This window comes from Marmota marmota, unplaced genomic scaffold (genome assembly GCF_001458135.2).
Source record: "Marmota marmota marmota unplaced genomic scaffold, marMar, whole genome shotgun sequence".
Taxonomy (NCBI): Eukaryota; Metazoa; Chordata; class Mammalia; order Rodentia; family Sciuridae; genus Marmota; species Marmota marmota.
In genome coordinates this window covers 25,902,312-25,921,896 of record NW_026000249.1, presented here as the reverse complement: position 1 = coordinate 25,921,896, position 19,585 = coordinate 25,902,312, and the positions used below count along the sequence as shown (strand labels likewise).

Here is a 19,585-nt window from a genome sequence, read left to right as displayed (position 1 = left end):
GCACAATTCTAATTATATATTATATTTTCCTTTTTCAAGTATGAAAAGATCCCTCCCCCCAAAATTGTCTGATGAATTCTAGTGAGGTACAATTGATAATCTTTGAAACAGTATGAATTACTCATAGTGACAATAGTAGTTTGTGTTTCTATGGAATTTGTTTTGATAGAATAGTAATTTTGTTTCTGTAGATAAAAAGCATGATTTTGAACAACATTCCTATGAGAAAGGCAGGTTTCATCTCCCTGATGTGCGGGAGAGGGGATGGGTCATAGAAAGAGATAGTCATTCCTCTAGAAGAGGATTTGAGGAAAGAGGAGAGAAGATGGTTTGTTTGCAAATTCTACAACCTGTTGACAAAAAGCTGACCACAGTTTTGTTTTGATGGGAAGGACCTTTTAATGCTAATATTGCCATTTACTTTGTATTTTTTCATAAGTGCATTATAATTAGTGGGATTTATTGTTACATATTTATACAGTTTTGATCTCCATCAAATTAAACATCTTCTGTAATATTCACTAACTAATCAGTTGAAGTATGAAATTCTAGCCTAAAAATAAATACTTATCACCTATGTTAGCTTTTCATTAGGATTACAAATATTTGTAATAAATCAACTTACAAAGAGAAAAATCTTGTTTGGGCTCACAGTTTTGGAGGTTTAAGTCCATGGTCAGTTGCCCTGTTGCTTTTGGGCTTCTAGTAGAGTGGGGGTGGCACATCATGGCAGGAGTGTGTGGCAAAAGTGTTCACCTCATGGCTGGGATAGGAATGAGAGAAAGGAAGGGGTCAAGGTCCCAATATCTCCTTCAAGGGCATATCCCCAGTGATATACCTGTTTTAGTTTCCACCACCTCCTGATAGTGTCAACCTGGGGCCTAAACCTTTAATACATGGGCTTTTGGAGGTCATTTAAAATACAAACTAGAGCATCAGCCACAATGGGTAAAGCTGTGTGTGTGTGTGTGTGTGTGTTTGTGTGTGTGTGTGTTATACTGGAGCATTCTATATACTTCATTGTAATTTTGTTTCTGTAGATAAAAAGCATGATTTTGAACAACATTCCCGTGAGGAAGGCAGGTTTCATCTCCCTGATGTGGGGGAGAGGGGATGGGTCATAGAAAGAGTCATTGTAAGATATACAATGAAATATATAGAATGCTTAAGCCCTAACCACCAATCAGGTAAAACAGGTCCCTAAACAGATTATGAACCTCGTAGCACTACAGATAATTCATTTTTTAAAAGTGGTTAAAATTTACAAAGCATATTTACACATATTATCTCATTTGATATCTTCAGTTACTCCAAGATAGCCTCATAATTCCTATTTTCTAATCAAATAGGCCAAGGCCTAGATTGGATAATTAACTTGCTGAGTTCACATGGTTGATAAGTAGTTGAGATTTGAGGTAATGTCTTCTGAGACTAAGGTTAGGTTCTTTCCATCTCATTGTAGTTGCCTTGCAGAGTTGATAATCTTTGGATTATTTAAAAGGGAGATTATTCCAAGGCCAAATCCAAGCAACCATCATGACATAGAGATGGTCCAAATTATATAGTTGAGATCATTTGTCCTCTAATACAGTGTTTCTTAAAGTGTAATCCACTTGTATTAGAATCATAGAAGTTTGATAAAAATTATTGGGATTTCTGAAGATTTTGTCTAATAAGTTTGGAGCAGTGCTCTGGAATCAATATGTTAAATTCAAAAATGATTCACACAATCTTGGAATTTTTGATGTGGCCCAATTTTCCTGGCTATTGTTCAAAACTTGTCAGATCTAATTTTGGTTATAACCTTGCCAGTGTAGACTTTTTTTTTACTGTTGCTTTTCTTTAATTTCAAAAGACACTACTGTAGGAGGAAAATTCTCCTGCTAATTCCTAGAAGCAATATTCAGTTTAATGTGAAATATGTACATGGGGAAAAAAAAACACTGATCACACCCAACACACTATAGGTTCTCACTCTCCGGGCCTTCTAGAACTTGACATTTCTCTCCACTTTGCTTTAAAAGAAAGGGTTTCCCCTTATTTCTCGCATGGCCCTCTCCTTCTCCTCTACTGACTGTTAAACCTTGGCATGTGATAATGAGATTAATATTACTGAGAATCTGGGCTCAATTCATTCTAATGATTATTATTTATGTATTTGTGTTCCTTTCTCGTTTTTATTTTTAGTTGTAGTTGGACACAATACCTTTATTTTATTTATTTATTTTTATGTGGTACTAAGGCTCAAACCCAGGGCCTCACACATGCTAGACGAGTGCTCTACCACTGAGCCACTGTTAGCCCCCAAACACCTGGAAGAATGCAAACTTCACAAATTAGCTCAGCACTTTATTCAGGAACAAAGTTTCACTTAGGAGCAGGGGATGCAGGGATGAAATGATGCCGTGGTGGGACCCACTTTCCTGGTGGAAAATGAGCCCACGAACAAAGGAAGGGCCTGGTCTTATATAGGTTATCCTGAGAGGTGGTCTAGTGAGCATATCAGTTTTCTTGGGCACCCAGGAATTTGAGGTTTGTTCTATCAATCCATGAAGGGGTGAATTTGAGTGCTGAGGAATTTGAGCTCTTGGGTCAGGGTCTATGATCCACATCTGGAGAGGATTTACTCCAAGGAAGGTCAATACCCGTGAGAGGCTATAACCTTAGTGTGATGAGACACCTCCTTCCTGCCTGCAATTAACATCAGGGAAACATTTGTCTTGGGAAATGAAAGCTGTCAGTGCTTGGCTTTCTTTTTACTCCCTTTTTCTCAGGCTACATTATTTTGGGGATTCTTCATTTTCCATATCTATTAGCTACAACCCCAGCCCCCTGTGTTCCTTTCTTAAGGAAAGGGAAGTATATGAAGTTCCATCAAAATATCTTTGTTTTTATGATCTAGAAAATCTACATCCTGATGAGTAAGTCCAATGACAGCAGCAACATAAGTGAAACGAGCTGATTACCCGAATCCTCTGTGTCTTGCAGGTGTTATTTATATACTGGGTGGATACAGTCAGGCTTTTCTGTTTACCTATGACTCTACAACTTGTTTGATTCATCTGAGGGAAAAATGAGACTCAATGTCTCCAAATAAGGAATGGAATATTCCAGGCAGGGCCATGATCTCTTCTTCCAAGAAGTGGAATGCTGGAACCAACAGTATAGGGTTGTAATTACAGTCCTTGCAGAAAGTTTGCCTTTATTTTGTTTTTAATTGACAAATAATAATTGTATACATTTAGGGAGGTACAATCTGATGGTTTTTTTATGTGTACACATTGCAGAACAATCGAATCAGGCTATGTTGCCTATCTATGACCTTGAATGGTTATCATTTCTTTGTGGTGACAACAATTTAAAACCTCTTTTAACTGTTTTGAAATGTACATTATTATTAACTTACAAAGGTTACTTTGAAAATACCAATCAGTTAGCATATTCAGAGATTTTTTCTTGATCTGTGTGACTCCTGTCAATTGGGAGTTAGAAATGATGGTCTTGGGCTAGGGGTATGGTTCAGAGGTAAAGTAGGCTTACTTGTTACGAGTGTGGCCTTGTTTGATCCCCAGCAAGGGAGGGTGGGCTGAATAGGTGGTCTTTAAAGATGCCTATTGTTCTAACATTCTCCAATGTTATATCTTGCTTTCTTTTCAAAATTTATTTCACAAATTTTTTTTGATTACCTATTCTGAGACAAGTGTTGGGGATGTAGCTGTAAAAAAAAATAGTGTTTCTACCCTTATGAATCTTACATGGTGGGGAGGGAATAGATACAGACATTAAAGGACTCATTACATGAATAATTTATTATAATTGCCATGTGTGCAGTGAAGGGGAAATAGAGGCAGACTGCTGTGACCTAGTTCAGCGGAGGATGAGGGGAGGTTTTTCAGAGGATGTAACATTTAAGACCCAGATGATTAATGGGAAGCAGGCTGATGAGGAGAAGGACTAAGAGGATGCCTAGCAAAGACCGTGAGGTGGGCTGCAGCCTGGCACTGTGGACAAGCAGGTCAAGCACTGTGTGTCCAAGGAGAAAGGGAGGGAAGACAGCCTGGGACAAGCCAGAATGAGGCAGAGGCCTTTTTTTTTTGTAGTTGTAGATGGACAGAATGCCTTTATTTTGTTTATTTTTATGTGGTGCTGAGGATCCAACCCAGTGCCTCATACATGATACGCAAGTGGTGGGCCACTGAGCTACAGCCCCAGCCCCAGTGGTGGCCGCCTTATGCAGGGCTATGAACAAGAATCTGTGTTTTATAATCAAGACAATGGAAAGCTGTGGAAGGTTTTAAAGATCACTCTGGGGATGGAGAGAGAGATTTATCATGATGAGCAAATGGTAGATGGTGAATATAGGTGATGGGTCTAAGGGTGTTTGCCATGAAATTCTTTCAACCTTTCTGTATGTTTGAACATGTTAAGTAACATTTTGGGACAAATCATTCTATCTAAAGTGTGGAGGATGGATGGAGGGAGGACAAGAGTGGTTGCCCAGGGGCTGTGGATATAGTTCATTTGGTAGAGTGCTTGCCTAGAATGCACAAGGTCCTGGGTTCAATTCCCAGTACCATGACATCCCCCGCCCTTGCAAAAACACACACACACAAAAGAAAAAAAGAGTGGTTGCCCAGATCACAGCAAGGACACCATTGAAATAATTTTAGAATGGGGTAATGGTGGCTTGCCACAGAGAAAGGAGACTTTCATAGGCTCTAGAGATATTGAGAAGACAGAATTAGTATGATTTCCTGATTGATTTTTTGCCTCAGAGCAAGGGAGAGACAGAAATCAAAGATTACTACTAAGTGCCTAGTTACCGAAATTGGTTGGATGATGGGACCAAGTACTGAGACAAGGAGCACTGGAGGAGGAAGACATGGTGTGAGAGAGATGGTGGGACAAAGAACTCAGCATTCAGTTTTGAACGTGTTTGAAACACAAACTATCTTGGTGTCATAGAAGCAAATGGATCTGGTTTGTCAAAGTCAAATACAAATATAGCAACAAATTTCCAAGAAAAAGACTTTATTTGGGAATAAAACACAGGATTACAATCAGACATAAGACTGAAGCAATCTCTGGTATGGCCAGAGAATTAAGTAAAAGATTAGGGTTTTATTGGAGAGAGGGGATTACACAAGTTATTTTGGAAGCAAGTTCATAGGTGCTGGCAATGACTTTGGGGAGCAGGCAAGCTCTGATTGGTGAGCAATGACAGTTGCTAAGTAAAATTGATCTTAAAGTCATAGTGGGTCATTTCATTGGATTGGGCTTGCATGAGAGCGTCTGGAGCAGGCATTTATGACTTATGGCTTTTGGGCTGTTTCCAATCTCTTGCAATAAATGTCCTTATAAGTACTTATTTCTCACATATGCACCTATCTCTTTAGGATATATGCCCAGAAATGGAATTTCTGGAAAAAATACATATCTCATTTTGAATTTCATAGTGTTTATTTTTAAAGCAAACATTGCTTAGAGAAGCCATTAAGCACAGATGGCTTAGTTAGCCATATTTAACATGGCATTTGACAGGCCTGGTTAAATAAATATTCCAATAGTGTGATACCCTGTAGCTATAAAAAAGAACAAGGAGGTTGATATATATATATTTCTATCACAATTTTGAACTATTGGAATCTGTGCCATTCATAAGTATTACCTATGTTTTGAATTATTATTTTATCTCAACTTGGTAAATGAGGTTTCTGATAGACTTTTGCATATCTGGGGTTTTGTCTAATAGATATCCAGTTAGGTGTTGGATTTTATGAAACCATGATACAGAGAATTGCTCAAAATGCAGCAAAGTTCTGAACATATAAATTTCATGTTCTTCTTGAATTCAAGTTATAAATTTGGGGATTTATTATTTTGCCACATTTATTATTAGTGAATAAATCTACTTTGTTGTATCTACTTCAGAGATATCTCTAGACTTCATCACTACTTCCCCTAAAAATGTCACTGAAGACAGAATGAGTCACATCAAGTCTGAAGACAATTTATTTCTTCTGTGGGAAGTAGTGATGATCATCTACCTTTTGTTTTCTGCTTTTAAAAAAGGCAACATGAAGATATGAGTGTGGTTTTTTAAAGTACCATACTTTCTAAGTGATGCTAGACTAATAACGTCAGTTTTCTAGAATTAGATGGCCTAGTTTTGAACAATATTGAAAATGGATTATTAATTCCTTTGTGAAGAATAATACTACATACATTCTTCAATCAATTTTCAAAGTTCAAGAGGCAATCTAAAAATAATGGAACAACTGTCCAGAAGAAACCTGAATATGATTCTGGTTCTCCTACTATTAAAATTCAGTTCCTATACTTTTTAATCATTTTTAAATATTTTTTAATTGTAGATGGACATGATACCTTTATTTCATTAATTTATTTTTTTTATGTGGTGCTGAGGATCGAACCTAGGGCTTCACACATGCAAGGCAAGCGCTCTACCACTGAGCCACAACCCCAGCCCTCACTGAGCCACAACCCCAGCCCTTCTATACTTTTAAGGATTTTATATGTATTCAAGTGAGAAAATGAGCTGAGGAGCCAGACTATGGCTCCAGAACATTCCTAGGTCATGCATTTCATGCGTAAGTAATCAGACTCTCACCTATCTTCCTTGATATATGCCCTGTGTCCACCTTAATAAGCATAGAATCATGTCAAGGACTGCAATGGGACAAACACTGGCCTAAGATTGAAGTTCAGATTCTGCCACAGCCTCCCCATGACCTTGGGCAAGTCATCTCAGCTCTCTGGGCTTCAGATTTAGAATTCTCAAAATGAAGAACCAGGCCTGAATTAGAATTATCTGTAACTACCTTTGCATCTAAGTTTGGTGACTCAAGTATTTGGAATTCCAGGTAAAGAAGATACAACAAATTGAATTACTGGCCCCAATTTTTGTATCCCTTCCTGCATGATCATTCTTATCATGGCTTCAATGTAGGCAAAGTATATTTCCTTGCCTCCTGACTTTTGGGCTTGGCCATATGGATTTCCTTTGACCAATGGGACATGACACAAGCAGGGGATCTAAATGTACTTGAGCAGTGGCGCTCATTCTGTTTCATCCAAGAAACAGACACAAGCTGCATACCTAGACTCTCAGGCCTGTAGCAGGAAGCAAAGCTGCCCTAGGCAGGCTCCATAACTATGAGGAAAAAAGAGGTTGTTGTTTTAAGTCATTGACATTTGGCATAGTTTTCATTCAGCATTATTATGGCTATAGCTAACCACTACCAAAAGAGCTAATGAGAACTTGGGGGAGGGAAACATAAAAGGGAGAGAACAAGTAGAGTCTCTGACTCCTATATTAGTATAGAAGAGAGACAGAAATGAGCCAGGTGCAGTGGCCCATGCCTGAAATTCCAGTGGCTCCGGAGGCTGAGGCAGGAGGATCTCAAGTTCAAAGCCAGCCTCAGCAACTTAGTGAGGCCCTAAGCAACTCAGTGAGACCCTGTCTCTAAATAAAAAAGGAAAAAAGGAAAAAAAAAAAAAAACAACAGAGAGGCAGAAATGAAATAGCAGCATTAAACTTTAAACTTGTCTCAATGAACAAAATGTGAAAAGATGTATTGATTGCCTTTTTTTTCTTATTCCTTTTTAGTTAATGGCTTAGAACATTTCTAAAAATAAATGTTTATAACAGAGTTAATAGTTAGGTCATCAGTAGGGTGACCCTATATATCCCAGTTTACCTAGGTCCATTCTAGTCTACATCTGTTGTGGTGGTATAATTACTGAGCTCTCTTCTCTCAAAAGTAGGCTGATTTAGAAGATGAATTCCATAGTCACCAGAGCAAGCCCTGTCAGTCCATCCTGAAACACTACCTGCTCAATTTAAGTTTGCTACCATAACAGGAACAGGAACAGGAAACCATCCCCCATCGCGCCTTCTTTGGATCGCAGGAATTCCTAGGGTGAGCAAAGGGTGGCCAGTATGCCTGCTTTTAACTCTTCAAACGATCTGCCTTCTTAGTGGTTTCCTTTCTGCTCCAACTATTTGAGAAAACCTAAAGTAACTCAGAAAAAGATTGGAGACCCCAATCTCTAATTGCTTTAAATAAGCTTGTGCCATTTCTGTTACCATATAAAGCCTATGAACCACTACACAATTTGCTTATTGACAGGACAGTGTGGTATACTTTCTATTATCTAATCAAGGAGGCTCTGGTCCATGGACAAACAGAGGTGCATGGTTTTTTGTTTCTTTCTTTTTTTTTTTTTTTTGGCACTCAGCAAGATCCTGAGTGTTCATAACACTGACATCTCTCCCCTCATGTCCCAATACCCTCAGGTGAAAAATGGCAGGGAAACAGAGTCCAAGGTCCTAGACTTGGACTACTGGTAGGAAATGGCAGCCAGACAGACAATCCCCAGTTATCCTCGAAGAACTGGTTCCTTCAGGGCCTACACTTCCCCATGCTGGAACGGAGCATGAGTATCCCCTCCACAGGGGTTCCAGGATTGTCGGCCATCTTTTGCCAAAGGCGTTGCTCTTCTCCCTGAGAGTCCATCCAATCCACATTCTTCCCATGGCTCACACCTGAAGAAGGGAAAGGGGAGCGTTACATTTCACAGATGAGATATATTCACCTTATGAAAGGCACCTATCAGCCAGTGAGGGAGCCTTTTAATGAGAGAGCCCTTCTCTGGCTTGTTATCACTTCCCCATCTAATGAGCCCTGTCAGAATGGAATCAGTCCTTTGCACCTGCACTACTTTTTTTCTGCTTAGACAATGTGAGACCAATCAGGCCAGCTCTGGTGGTTCATTTCCTCTCCACTTTGGTAGTTCCATGGAGAGCTGGCTCACTGGGACCGAGTTAACATGACAGAATGAGCTGACTTCAGCTCTCTTTCTAACACGATCACTTCTCTGATCGGAGTGGCATAGATACCCTTAGATCTAATTAATCTACAAATAAGTAAAGCATTATAGGGGGTGGGGTTTTTCTCAACAGAAATAATAGTGCAGAACATATATGTCTGTCTAATCAATGGGATAAGGAGGGTTTGGCGGACTGCATGTGCTCTGCTAGTGCTCACATGCTCAAATACTAGAATGTGCCCCTCCCCCAATACACCCTGTTATAGTTCCATCTTGTGGCACCAGTGGTGTGTTTCCATGACCTGTATAAACAGCACTAGTTACTATTTTTTAGAGAAAATAATTGGTTTTGTTTCAATTCTACCAGTATGAATAATGGCTGCAAGTGCTAGACAGAACAGAGAAGAGGATTAGGTAAACTTGGCCTTGAAGGTCCTGTCTTCACTATCAGAAGCCTGTGCTGTGCATACCTGTAATCACAGCAGCTCCAGAGGCTGAGGCAGGAGGATCATGAGTTCAAAGCCAGCCTCAGCAACAGCAAGGTGCTAAGCAACTCAGTGAGACCCTGTCTCTAAATAAAATACAAATAGGGCTGGGGATGTGGCTCAGTGGTCAAGTGCCCCTGAGTTCAATCCCCAGTACCTCCCCCACAAAAGAAAAAAAAGCCTGTGCTGTCTTGAACAGTCTTTCCTAAGAAAAACCTAAAGACCCAAGAAAAAAAAAATTTTTTTGTACTGGAGATTTAACCCAGGGGTACTTTACCTCTGAATGACATCCCCAGCCCTTTTTGTTTTGAGACAGGCTCTTACTAAATTTCTAGGGCCTCATTAAGTTGCTGAGGTTGGTCTTGAACTTGCAATCCTCATGTCTCAGCCCCATGACCCTCTGGGATTACAGGCATGCACCACTGCTTTGCCCGCCAACATATATATGAATATAAACATTATACCTCCCAAACGTCTAGCCTAAGGATATGAAGTTATAGGAGTAATGGTTCTATTTTATCAATGAGCAAATCTTTAGCTAAAGGAATGGAATTTCTGTGATAATTTCAGGTCAGTTATTGCTGAAACTATATGAACATTTACTACACCTCATACATAAAGAAATCATGCCCTTGTGCCATGCTCAGCCACAGACTATCTCAGGGTTCCCAAGTTCCTCACCACTTCCAGAATTCAAACGAACTCCTCCTAGAAAGATGTTGCTGGAAAAGGCCTCCTTGTCCCAGATGGTAAGTTCTAGGCAAACATTCTTTATATCCTGGGGTTGCAGGCCACTGAACATGAAAGTATGATTCCACTGAGGATTAACACTCTTTTTTACGACCATAGTTTTGTGCTTTGTGGCTTTGTTGTCATCAGGGAGCAGGTAGCTGTAGGAAAAAACACAATCAAACCATCAGTGGGATACGCTCAAGTAATCATTTGAATTATGGGTAATTCCTGGTGTGTGTATGTATGTGTGTGTGTGTGCATGTGTGTGCATATGTGCGCATGCATACAAATGTGATATATGTATTTGGTTTTCTCTCCCAGGTTCTTCTTTTGTGTGTGTATTGGGGAGATTGAACTCAAGGGAACTCAGTCACTGAGCCACATCCCCAACCCTTTTTTGTATTTTATTTATAGACAGGGTCTCACTGAGTTGCTTAGGGCATTGCTAAGTTCTGAGGCTGGCTTTGAACTTGTGATCCTCCTGCTTCGGTCTCCTGAGTCACTGGGATTACAGGCATGTGTCACTGTGCCTGGCTTCTCCCAAGTTCTCATATGTTTACATCTGGATTTGCATTGTGGAATGGCTGTTTAGTTTTCTTTTAAGTGAGGCAATAGTAATACACCCCCTCTATTTTTTCTAATCCTATTTTGGTCCTTCTCCCCATCTTGTAAAGGAAATACCTCCTCTAATAAATACTACCAAAAGCCCTTTTTTGTCTTTTCTTGGGTCACCTCTGAGCTGACTTATAGCCAGGATGGACAGTTCCTGGCACACACTTTCAGTTCTGCACATAGAGCACCTGTGTGTCTCAACTTCGCCAATTAAGACTTTGTTCCTGTGTGAGCTCAACTTATGTAGTGAGCACCTTGGAATTACTGGTGATTCAATGCCTTTGGGAAAAATCCTCAATCAATGAGTTTTGGAAATTGGGGTTCCTTATCCCTTGAAGGGACAACCCTAAGGAACATTTACAGAGTTCCTTGTTGCCTCCTTAGTAAAATTGAGTCCTAGTGACCCATAATGTTAAACTGCCCATTAACATATCTTTTTTTCTTTTTAAATGAGAGAGAGAGAGAGAGAGAGAGAGAATTTTTTAATATTTATTTTTTTTAGTTTTTGGTGGACACAACATCTTTATTTTATTTTTATGTGGTGCTGAGGATCGAACCCAGCACCCCCGCGCATGCCAGGTGAGTGCGCTACCACTTGAGCCACATCCCCAGCCCCAAACATGTCTTTTTTTTTAATCAACCTTTCTCCCTCTTCTATCTCACCTTCTCCACTCTCTCATTGGTGCTTTTTGGAACTTCTTGTCCAATTAAACATGTGTGCTTAGGCCTTTTCTACTATAGTCAACTGTCCCAGGCTCTATGTACATGATGAATACTACTTTTTCTCCCTCAGGGAGCATGCTTTAGGGAAGGAGATTGATATGTGTATGGAATCAGTGCATCTGACAATGATGAAAAGTATCACAAGCAAGTGAGCTTACAATAAAGAAGATACAATAGATCATGTAAAATGTAATTTTGTGTACCACGCAGAGAATTCATGTTGGCATACAACATTCAGTCTCTATGTATTCCTCTAAAAGAAATCCCCATTTTAAAATTTGAGGTACAAGTGTGACCAGAATAAAGACTACCTCTAACCTAGGTAATGACACAGGCATATAATCCCAGCATCTCAGGAGGCTGAGGCAGGAGGATTGCAAGTTCAAAGCCAGCCTCAGCAACTGAATGACTTAGCGAGACCCTGAGACCCTGTCTCAAAATAAAAAACACAAAAAGGGCTAGGGATGTAGCTCAGTGGTTGAGCACCCCTTGGTTCAATCCCTGGTTTAAAAAAAAAAACAACAACACTACCTCCACCCTCACCCCCTGCCCCTTTGTAGCTAGTACAGCAACATGACTAGGTTCTGGCCAGTGGGACATATGAAATAGTTTTGTATGAAACTTATAGGAAGTATCCTACCAGCCGCAATTGGGATGGAATAGCTGAAATCTGAGCAGCTATCCTGGTGCAAGAAGTAGATACCATAATAAGACAGAAAAAATACTGTGTCACTTATAATTATGATGTTTCCATGCCTGCCATGGGTACATTAGCTTGAGTCTTTTCTGACATGTAAGAGAAATAAAGAGAAACTTTTGTCTTTTTTAAGCCACTGTTAATTTAGCTCACTGACAAACTAATATAATTAAGTAATTATGTAATTTTAAAATGTTAGAATATTAAACTTACATAAAGGTCTATTCTTGCTCTCTCTCTCTCTCTCTCTCTCTCTCTCTCTGATTTTATGTTTGTTTGTTTTTATTTTTTAATTTCAGGGCTGGGTGCAGTGCCACATGCCTGTAATCCCAGCAATGTGGGAAGCTGAGGCAGGAGAATCACAAGTTCAAGGCCAGCCTCAGCATCTTGGTGAGGCCCTAAACAACTTAGCAAGACCCTGTCTCTATATCAAAAATAAAAAGGGCTGGGGATATAGCTCAATGGTAAAGCATCTTTGAATTCAGTCCCCATTACCAAAAATATATATACATATATAATAAATAAATAACTTAAAAATGTCAGTTTCCTTTAAAATCAGCTTAATATTTAAGTACAAATAAGAAGAAAATTTACTGGAAAGTTAGACTTTTTTTTTTAATAGAGCAAAAATGCTATCCTTTATTATTTCTGTTTCATAAATTCTCAATAGGAGAAAGTGAAAACTGTTCCAGAAGATAGTAAGTCACCCCTGTAAGGTCACAGTGAGGTCATGGGCCAGGAGCCATCCTCTTATCCCATAAGACAGTGAGCAGCAGAGGCTACAAGTGGATGGTGGGGTTGGTGAGACAAACTGTACCCTCAAGATCCAAAAAAGTATTTCTTCTATGCTTCAATCTATTGCAAGAAAGAATGAAAAACTGATGAACGAGGACACACGTTCACCAATGGGGAAGCCCCAGATATCGGCTTCTCTTCACTATTGGCTATTGGCTTTACCAAAGTCACAATGTGCAACGGTGGGATGGGGTCAGATAGCTCAGTGGTGGAGCGCTTGCCTAGCACATGTGAGGCCCTGGTTTTAATCCCCAGCATGGCAAAAAACAAAACAAAACAAAAAGAACATTTGAGGATAAAGGCATGACTCATTTTCTTGTAAGAAAAATACACATTTCTAAGAAGGCTGCACGAGAAGAAAAAACTGTCATCTGACTCAAAGAATTAACCTGGTGGCCTGCCAGCAAAGGAACTTGCTTTACCTCATGTGCTTTATGATTCTCTGTAAAGCCAGCATCACGTCTTAGCTCAGCAGATGGTCCTGGAGGCTCTCCAGAACACTCTCTAGTGCCTATCTCCAAGGAAGATGCTCTGATTTGTCTACTTTAAAAAATTTCCCAAGAGAGCAAAATAGCAAGTATCCAATATTTTGGTGGTTGTTTTATATTGGCACCAAATAATTATAAACCATAATAAAAGTACATTATGCACAGAAAATCATACTTTTTCTTCCTTTAAGAAATGAATATCAAAGGAAAATCTGCTGGTCTTGAGGGTGAGAGAGACAGGAACTCCTGAAACATTCTGGAAACACAGTGTAAGCTTCAAGAAGTAGCTCCCTCGACATTCCTATTGTTTTAGATATAAGAGCCAGCACTTAGGGTGGCTGGCTCTTCCTCAGGACATGTCCTAGGAATGGAACATGGAAGCCTCATAGCCACCAGTCTTGTGGATCATAGATCTTTTCATCTCCCAAGTATCAGAAATGCACTAAAACAAAATTACCCCTTCACAAAGCTGTCAGAGGTGCCTCCTGATTTCACCGCTGTCAAATTCTTTGCTTCTTTGATGAACACTTCTAGTATTCCTCCAGACATTACAGGTGATTCCTTTTTCTTTCCCTTTTTAAAGGTCTTCTTTCCTGCATCAGCCACTAAAATGATGGGGGGCGGGGGTGGAGAGATGATGATCATGGATTCCACTTCAAAATTTGCAAAGAACATCTGCAAACATTGACTTCATTTGCTGACTGAATGGGGTGTTTATGCTATTGTATATTTTATATTTGTTTAAATTGGATTCTCAATATGGAATTTCCTCAAAAGACTAAGCATGGAACCACCACATGACCCAGATATACCACTCCTCAGTATTTATCCTAAGAATTAAAATCACCATACTACAGTGATACATGCATACCCATGTTTATTCCAGCACAATTCATAATAGTCAAATTGTGGAACCAGTCTAGGTGTCCATAAACAGATGAATGGATAAATAAAATGTGGCACATATACACAATGGGGTTTTATTCAGTCATAAAGAAAAATGAAATTATGTCATTTTCAGGAAAATGAATGGAACTAGAGATATAATGTTAAGTGAGATAAGCCAAACTCAGAAGTTTAAGGGCCATATGTTTTCTCTCAAAAATGGAAACTACAGAGGGAAATGGAAAAGAAATGTGGGGGTGGATCTCCTAAAAATCAAAGGTAGATCAGAAGAGGAAAGGGACCAAGGGGTGGGACATAGGGAGGGAGGAAGTGCTGGGAGTGATATTGACCCATATCACTAATATATAATACTAGATTGTTGTATTGTGTATTGTGTGCATGTATGAATATGTAACAACAAATCCAATCAATATGCACAACTATAGTGTACCAATAAAAAATGTGGAAAAAAAAAAGCTGGGTGTGGTGGTGCACGCCTGTAATCCCAGTGGCTCAGGAGGCTGAGGCAGGAGGATCCTGAGTTCAAACCAGCCTCAGCAAAAGTGAGGTGCTAAGCAACTCAGTGAGACCCTGTCTCAGTGAGACCCAGTGATCGAATGGCCCTGAGTTCAGTTCCCAGTATCAAAAAAAAAAAAAAAGTGGGAAGAAATAAATTTGATTCCTTCTAAATGAGTCTTTCATTTGTATTTGTTGCAAGAAAGTGAACAAGTAAACTTCAAAACTTAACTAGTCCCCTACAAAGCATACTTATCACAGGATCTGAAAGAAGGGATCAGAAAAGATCCTGAGAGCTGCTTCTAGAGTCACCATTATAATGAGAATTATAAAAGCCAGACACAAGCACCAAGTCTCCAAAAGAGAAAATTCCATAACTCTCTTTTTATAAATTGTCAGCTTCGGACAGGGTCGGCTCTAGAGTTCAAAGCCAACCTCAGCAAAAGCGAGGCGCTAAGCAACTCAGTGAGACCCTGTCTCTAAATAAAATATAAAATAGGTCTGGGGATGTGGCTTAGTGGCCAAGTGCCCCTGACTTCAATCCCAGGTACCAAAAAAAAAAAAAAAGTAACAGTAACATAGCCCAACCAATCCCTGAGTGCCATTCCATATTTGTAAATATAGAATGTCATTGATCAAAGTCATTGATTTTTACTCTACCTTGAAGCTGTCCTTGTGGAACCATCAGGTAATCCTCTGGAGGAATGTAGCGCAAAACAACTGTTAGTTCTCCTTTGTATTGAAGGCCAATGTCAGCAGCAAACTCCATCTGGCCAAAGGGAGACAAGAAAGAGGTGAAACGCTTGGCATAGAGTATTGCAACCCATGTTTGAATGTACAATATTTGCTTGGTGGCTTAAATGTGAAAATCCATTTCCATTCAACTATGTTAGTTCTTATTTTTTGAGATGACTTATAAGAAAGCCTAGAAAAGTATACTAAGACATTTGCATATAACTTTTTTTTGCATATAACTTTTAACATTAAAGTAAAAGGAATTTGAAAGGAGATATATTACACATATTTTGTCCCTCAATGGATATTGAATAATACCCTGAAGATTAAGCTATCACCTATCATATGCATACAGTATGCAGTGTGAGGCAGGAATAAATATGCCTCAGAAACAGTTCCAAAAGTTATGTCTCCCTGTCTTTGATGTTTTGAAGCTTTTCTAAGTGATCAAGATGGGAAAAGTAGGCAGTCATGCTTGATTACAATGGGCTGCCAGCCACCCATTATTGAAGGCAGTATTGGTAACTTGTATCATCAAATATCAATATGGATAAAAATATGAAATAAAAAATGTAGAGAAAATGGTTCACTTAAATATTGCTAGCAGGAATGTAAAATGGTGTGGCCACTCTAAATAACAGTTTTATAATTTCTCCTAAAACTAAACATGCAGCTACCATGCAACTTAGAAATTAAACGTTTGGGCATTTATTCCAGAGAAATGAAAAATTATATCCACAGAAACATGAACACTAATATTCCTATCAGCTTCATTTGTAATAATAAAAAACTGGATCCTGGTGTGGTTACAGATGGCTGTAATCCCAGCAGTTCAGGAGGAGGAGGCAAGAGGATCCAGAGTTCAAATCCAGTCTCAGCAACTTAGAGAGGACCTAAGCAATTCTGTGAGGTCCTGGCTCTAAATAAGATACAAAAAAAGGGCTGGGAATATGGCTCATTGGTTAAGTTCTGTTGCTTTTTGGCTTAAATTAAAATATACTGGTGATGTTGTATAAAATAGACAACAAGTCTTATGAAAGTAGAACACAATATAGATGAAGCCTTATAGCATTATAATTACATACTGCAAAGGTCATCTTGAAGCACATATCTAACATCTTGGTGGGGGGTAGTTTTGGTACTCTTTCTAGAAGATTCCAAGGTAACACCCTCTCCTGGCATATTACCATTTCCCTTCTGCAATGAAGTCCTGCTCAAAATAAGGTAGTGAAATTGAATTCAGTTCCATTCTACAAACATATCCAGAATGCTTACTTTTTATTAAGTACTTTGCTAAGTATTGTGGGGACACATGAGACACAGACCCTACTTTCAATCAACTTTCAGTTTATCCAGGTGATATCTGTGGTAAAAGCTCTATTAATCTACCCACATTAACTGACTCATCAGATTAATTAATGTTCTCCATCCCCAGTGAAGAGCAGGATCCTCTCTACAACAATCACTGTCTGCTTCCATGAGCAGAAAGGCATGCTCACCAAGAGTCCACTGCATTAGTCCCCTAAGCTCTTTCTGCTAGCCATATTTGTGATTGTCATTATATAATTTGATATCACATAAGTTGATTGGTGCAAAAGAAAGCTGTTACTATAAAAATTTAAGTTGAATATTTTAGAAGAGCCTAAGATCCTAAAACAAGGTTGCTATTATTTAGGTGTGGGCTTAAAACTGTAAAAGAACTGGACATGGAGTGCACACCTGTAATCCCAGTGGCTCAGGAGGCTGAGGCAGGAGATGGCTAGTTCAAAGCCAGCCTCAGCAACTTAGGAAGGCCCTCAGCAACTCAGTGAGACACTGTCTCTAAAAAAAAAACAAAAAAACAAAATAGGGCTGGGCTGGGGATGTGGCTCAGTGGTTAAGCACTCTGTGTTCAAGTCCTGGTACAAAAAAAGGCTGAAAACATTAGAAAAATACCATGAACATTAAGAAAGATTTTGCATTTGGTTTACTTTGAAACCATTCTGAGTTTTTTTATTATTATTTTGTTTGTTTGTTTTGGTACTGGGGATTGAACTGAGGGGAATTCTAGCACTGAGCTACATCCCCAACCCTTTTATTATTTTTTTTAAGTTTGAAACAGGGTCTCTGTAAGTTGCCCAGGCTGGCCTTGAACTTGTGATCCTCCTATCTCAGCCTCCCATGTAGCTGGGATTACAAATGTGCACCACTGTGCCCTGCTGTAAGTGTTCATACATTTTGGTTTTGCTTTAGAAAAACTCAAGTGAGAAATTTTTGTTAATGTTGCATTAGGAGGTAAAATTAATTCCAGAAAGATATTCCAGAATTTTAATTACTAAACCCATAGTCAAACAAAATTGTCTTCAATAATGGAAGATATACACACGAATGGACAGGTAATTGTTTTAAAGTAAAATATATGTTCAAGAAAAATATTGAGAAACTGAAGTAATCAAACCAGCATGTTACACACAGACCAATGGAACAGAACAGAATCGAGAGCACAGAAATAAATACACACCTTTATGGTTAACTGATTTTCAACAAAGGTACCAAGAACATACAAAGAGGAAAGGAAAGTCTCTTCAATAACTGGCGTTGGGAAAACTGAATATTTACATGCAGAAGAATGAAATTAAATCCTTATATCACATAAAAAATCAAGTCAAACTAGATTATAGACTTAACATAAGACCTGAAATGGTAAAATTAGCTGAAGAAAATAAGGGGAAAGTTCATAACACTGGTCTTGGAAAACATTTTTGGGATATGACCCCCAAAACACAGTCAACAAAAACAAAAATAGATAAACAGGATAGCATCCAAGTAAAACACTTCTGGCAGAGGAAAGAATCAACAGAGTGAGAAAATAATCTATTGAATGGGATAAAGGATTAATATTCAAAATGCATTAAAAGTCAAATAACATAGTAGTAGGAAAATGAATAACCTGATTAAGAACAGGCAAAGGGTCGGGTGCAGTAGCACATGCCTGTAATCCCAGCACATGCTCAAGAGAATCCCAAATTCAAGGCCAGCCTTAGCAATGTAGCAAGACACTGTCTCAAAATAAAAAAAAAATAAAAAGGGCTGGGATGTAGCTCAGTGGAAGAGCAACACTGGTTCCATCCCCAGTACCAAAACATACAAATAAATGGGCAAAGGATATTCAAGACATTTCCCAAAAGAGGATATGTGAATGGTTAACAGGTTTATGAAAAATGCTTAAAATCACTAATCATTAAAGTAACACAAAACTATAATGAGATATCACCCCAAACCTGTTAGACTGGCATTATCAAAAAGACGAAAGACAACAAAAGGAAAAAATATAGAGAAAAGGAATCCCTTTGCAGGCTGTTGGTGGGAATGCAAATTAGTATTAGCTATTATGGAAAAATCATGGAGGCTCATAAAAAATTAAAAGTACAAGTGCCGGGAACAGTGGCACATGCCTGGAATCCCAGTGGCTCGGGAGACTAAGACAGGAAGATTGTGCGTTCAAAGCCAGCCTCACCAATGGCAAGCAACTCAGTGAGACTCTGTCTCTAAATAAAATACAAAATAGAGCTGGAGATGTGGCTCAGTGGTTAAGAGACCCTGAGTTCAATCCCCAGTACCAAAACATACAAATAAATGGGCAAAGGATATTCAAGACATTTCCCAAAAGAGGATATGTGAATGGTTAACAGGTTTATGAAAAATGCTTAAAATCACTAATCATTAAAGTAACACAAAACTATAATGAGATATCACCCCAAACCTGTTAGACTGGCATTATCAAAAAGACGAAAGACAACAAAAGGAAAAAATATAGAGAAAAGGAATCCCTTTGCAGGCTGTTGGTGGGAATGCAAATTAGTATTAGCTATTATGGAAAAATCATGGAGGCTCATAAAAAATTAAAAGTACAAGTGCCGGGAACAGTGGCACATGCCTGGAATCCCAGTGGCTCGGGAGACTAAGACAGGAAGATTGTGCGTTCAAAGCCAGCCTCACCAATGGCAAGCAACTCAGTGAGACTCTGTCTCTAAATAAAATACAAAATAGAGCTGGAGATGTGGCTCAGTGGTTAAGAGACCCTG

At 39.0% G+C, this 19,585-nt stretch overlaps 1 protein-coding gene across 1 annotated transcript in view; it reads right to left on the bottom strand.

Annotated features, from left to right (window-relative positions):
* Positions 1–5,014: 5,014 nt before the first annotated feature.
* The window catches only part of Sytl5 (synaptotagmin like 5), a 224,669-nt gene continuing 210,098 nt past the window's right edge, over positions 5,015–19,585 (bottom strand). Inside the window, exons 14-17 of the mRNA XM_048796389.1 lie at positions 15,447–15,555; positions 13,843–13,990; positions 10,020–10,228; positions 5,015–8,569 (exon numbers count right to left, since the gene is read on the bottom strand). Coding sequence (XP_048652346.1) covers positions 8,427–8,569; positions 10,020–10,228; positions 13,843–13,990; positions 15,447–15,555 — 609 coding nt within the window. The 3' untranslated portion in view covers positions 5,015–8,426. The remainder of the gene's footprint in view (positions 8,570–10,019; positions 10,229–13,842; positions 13,991–15,446; positions 15,556–19,585) is intronic.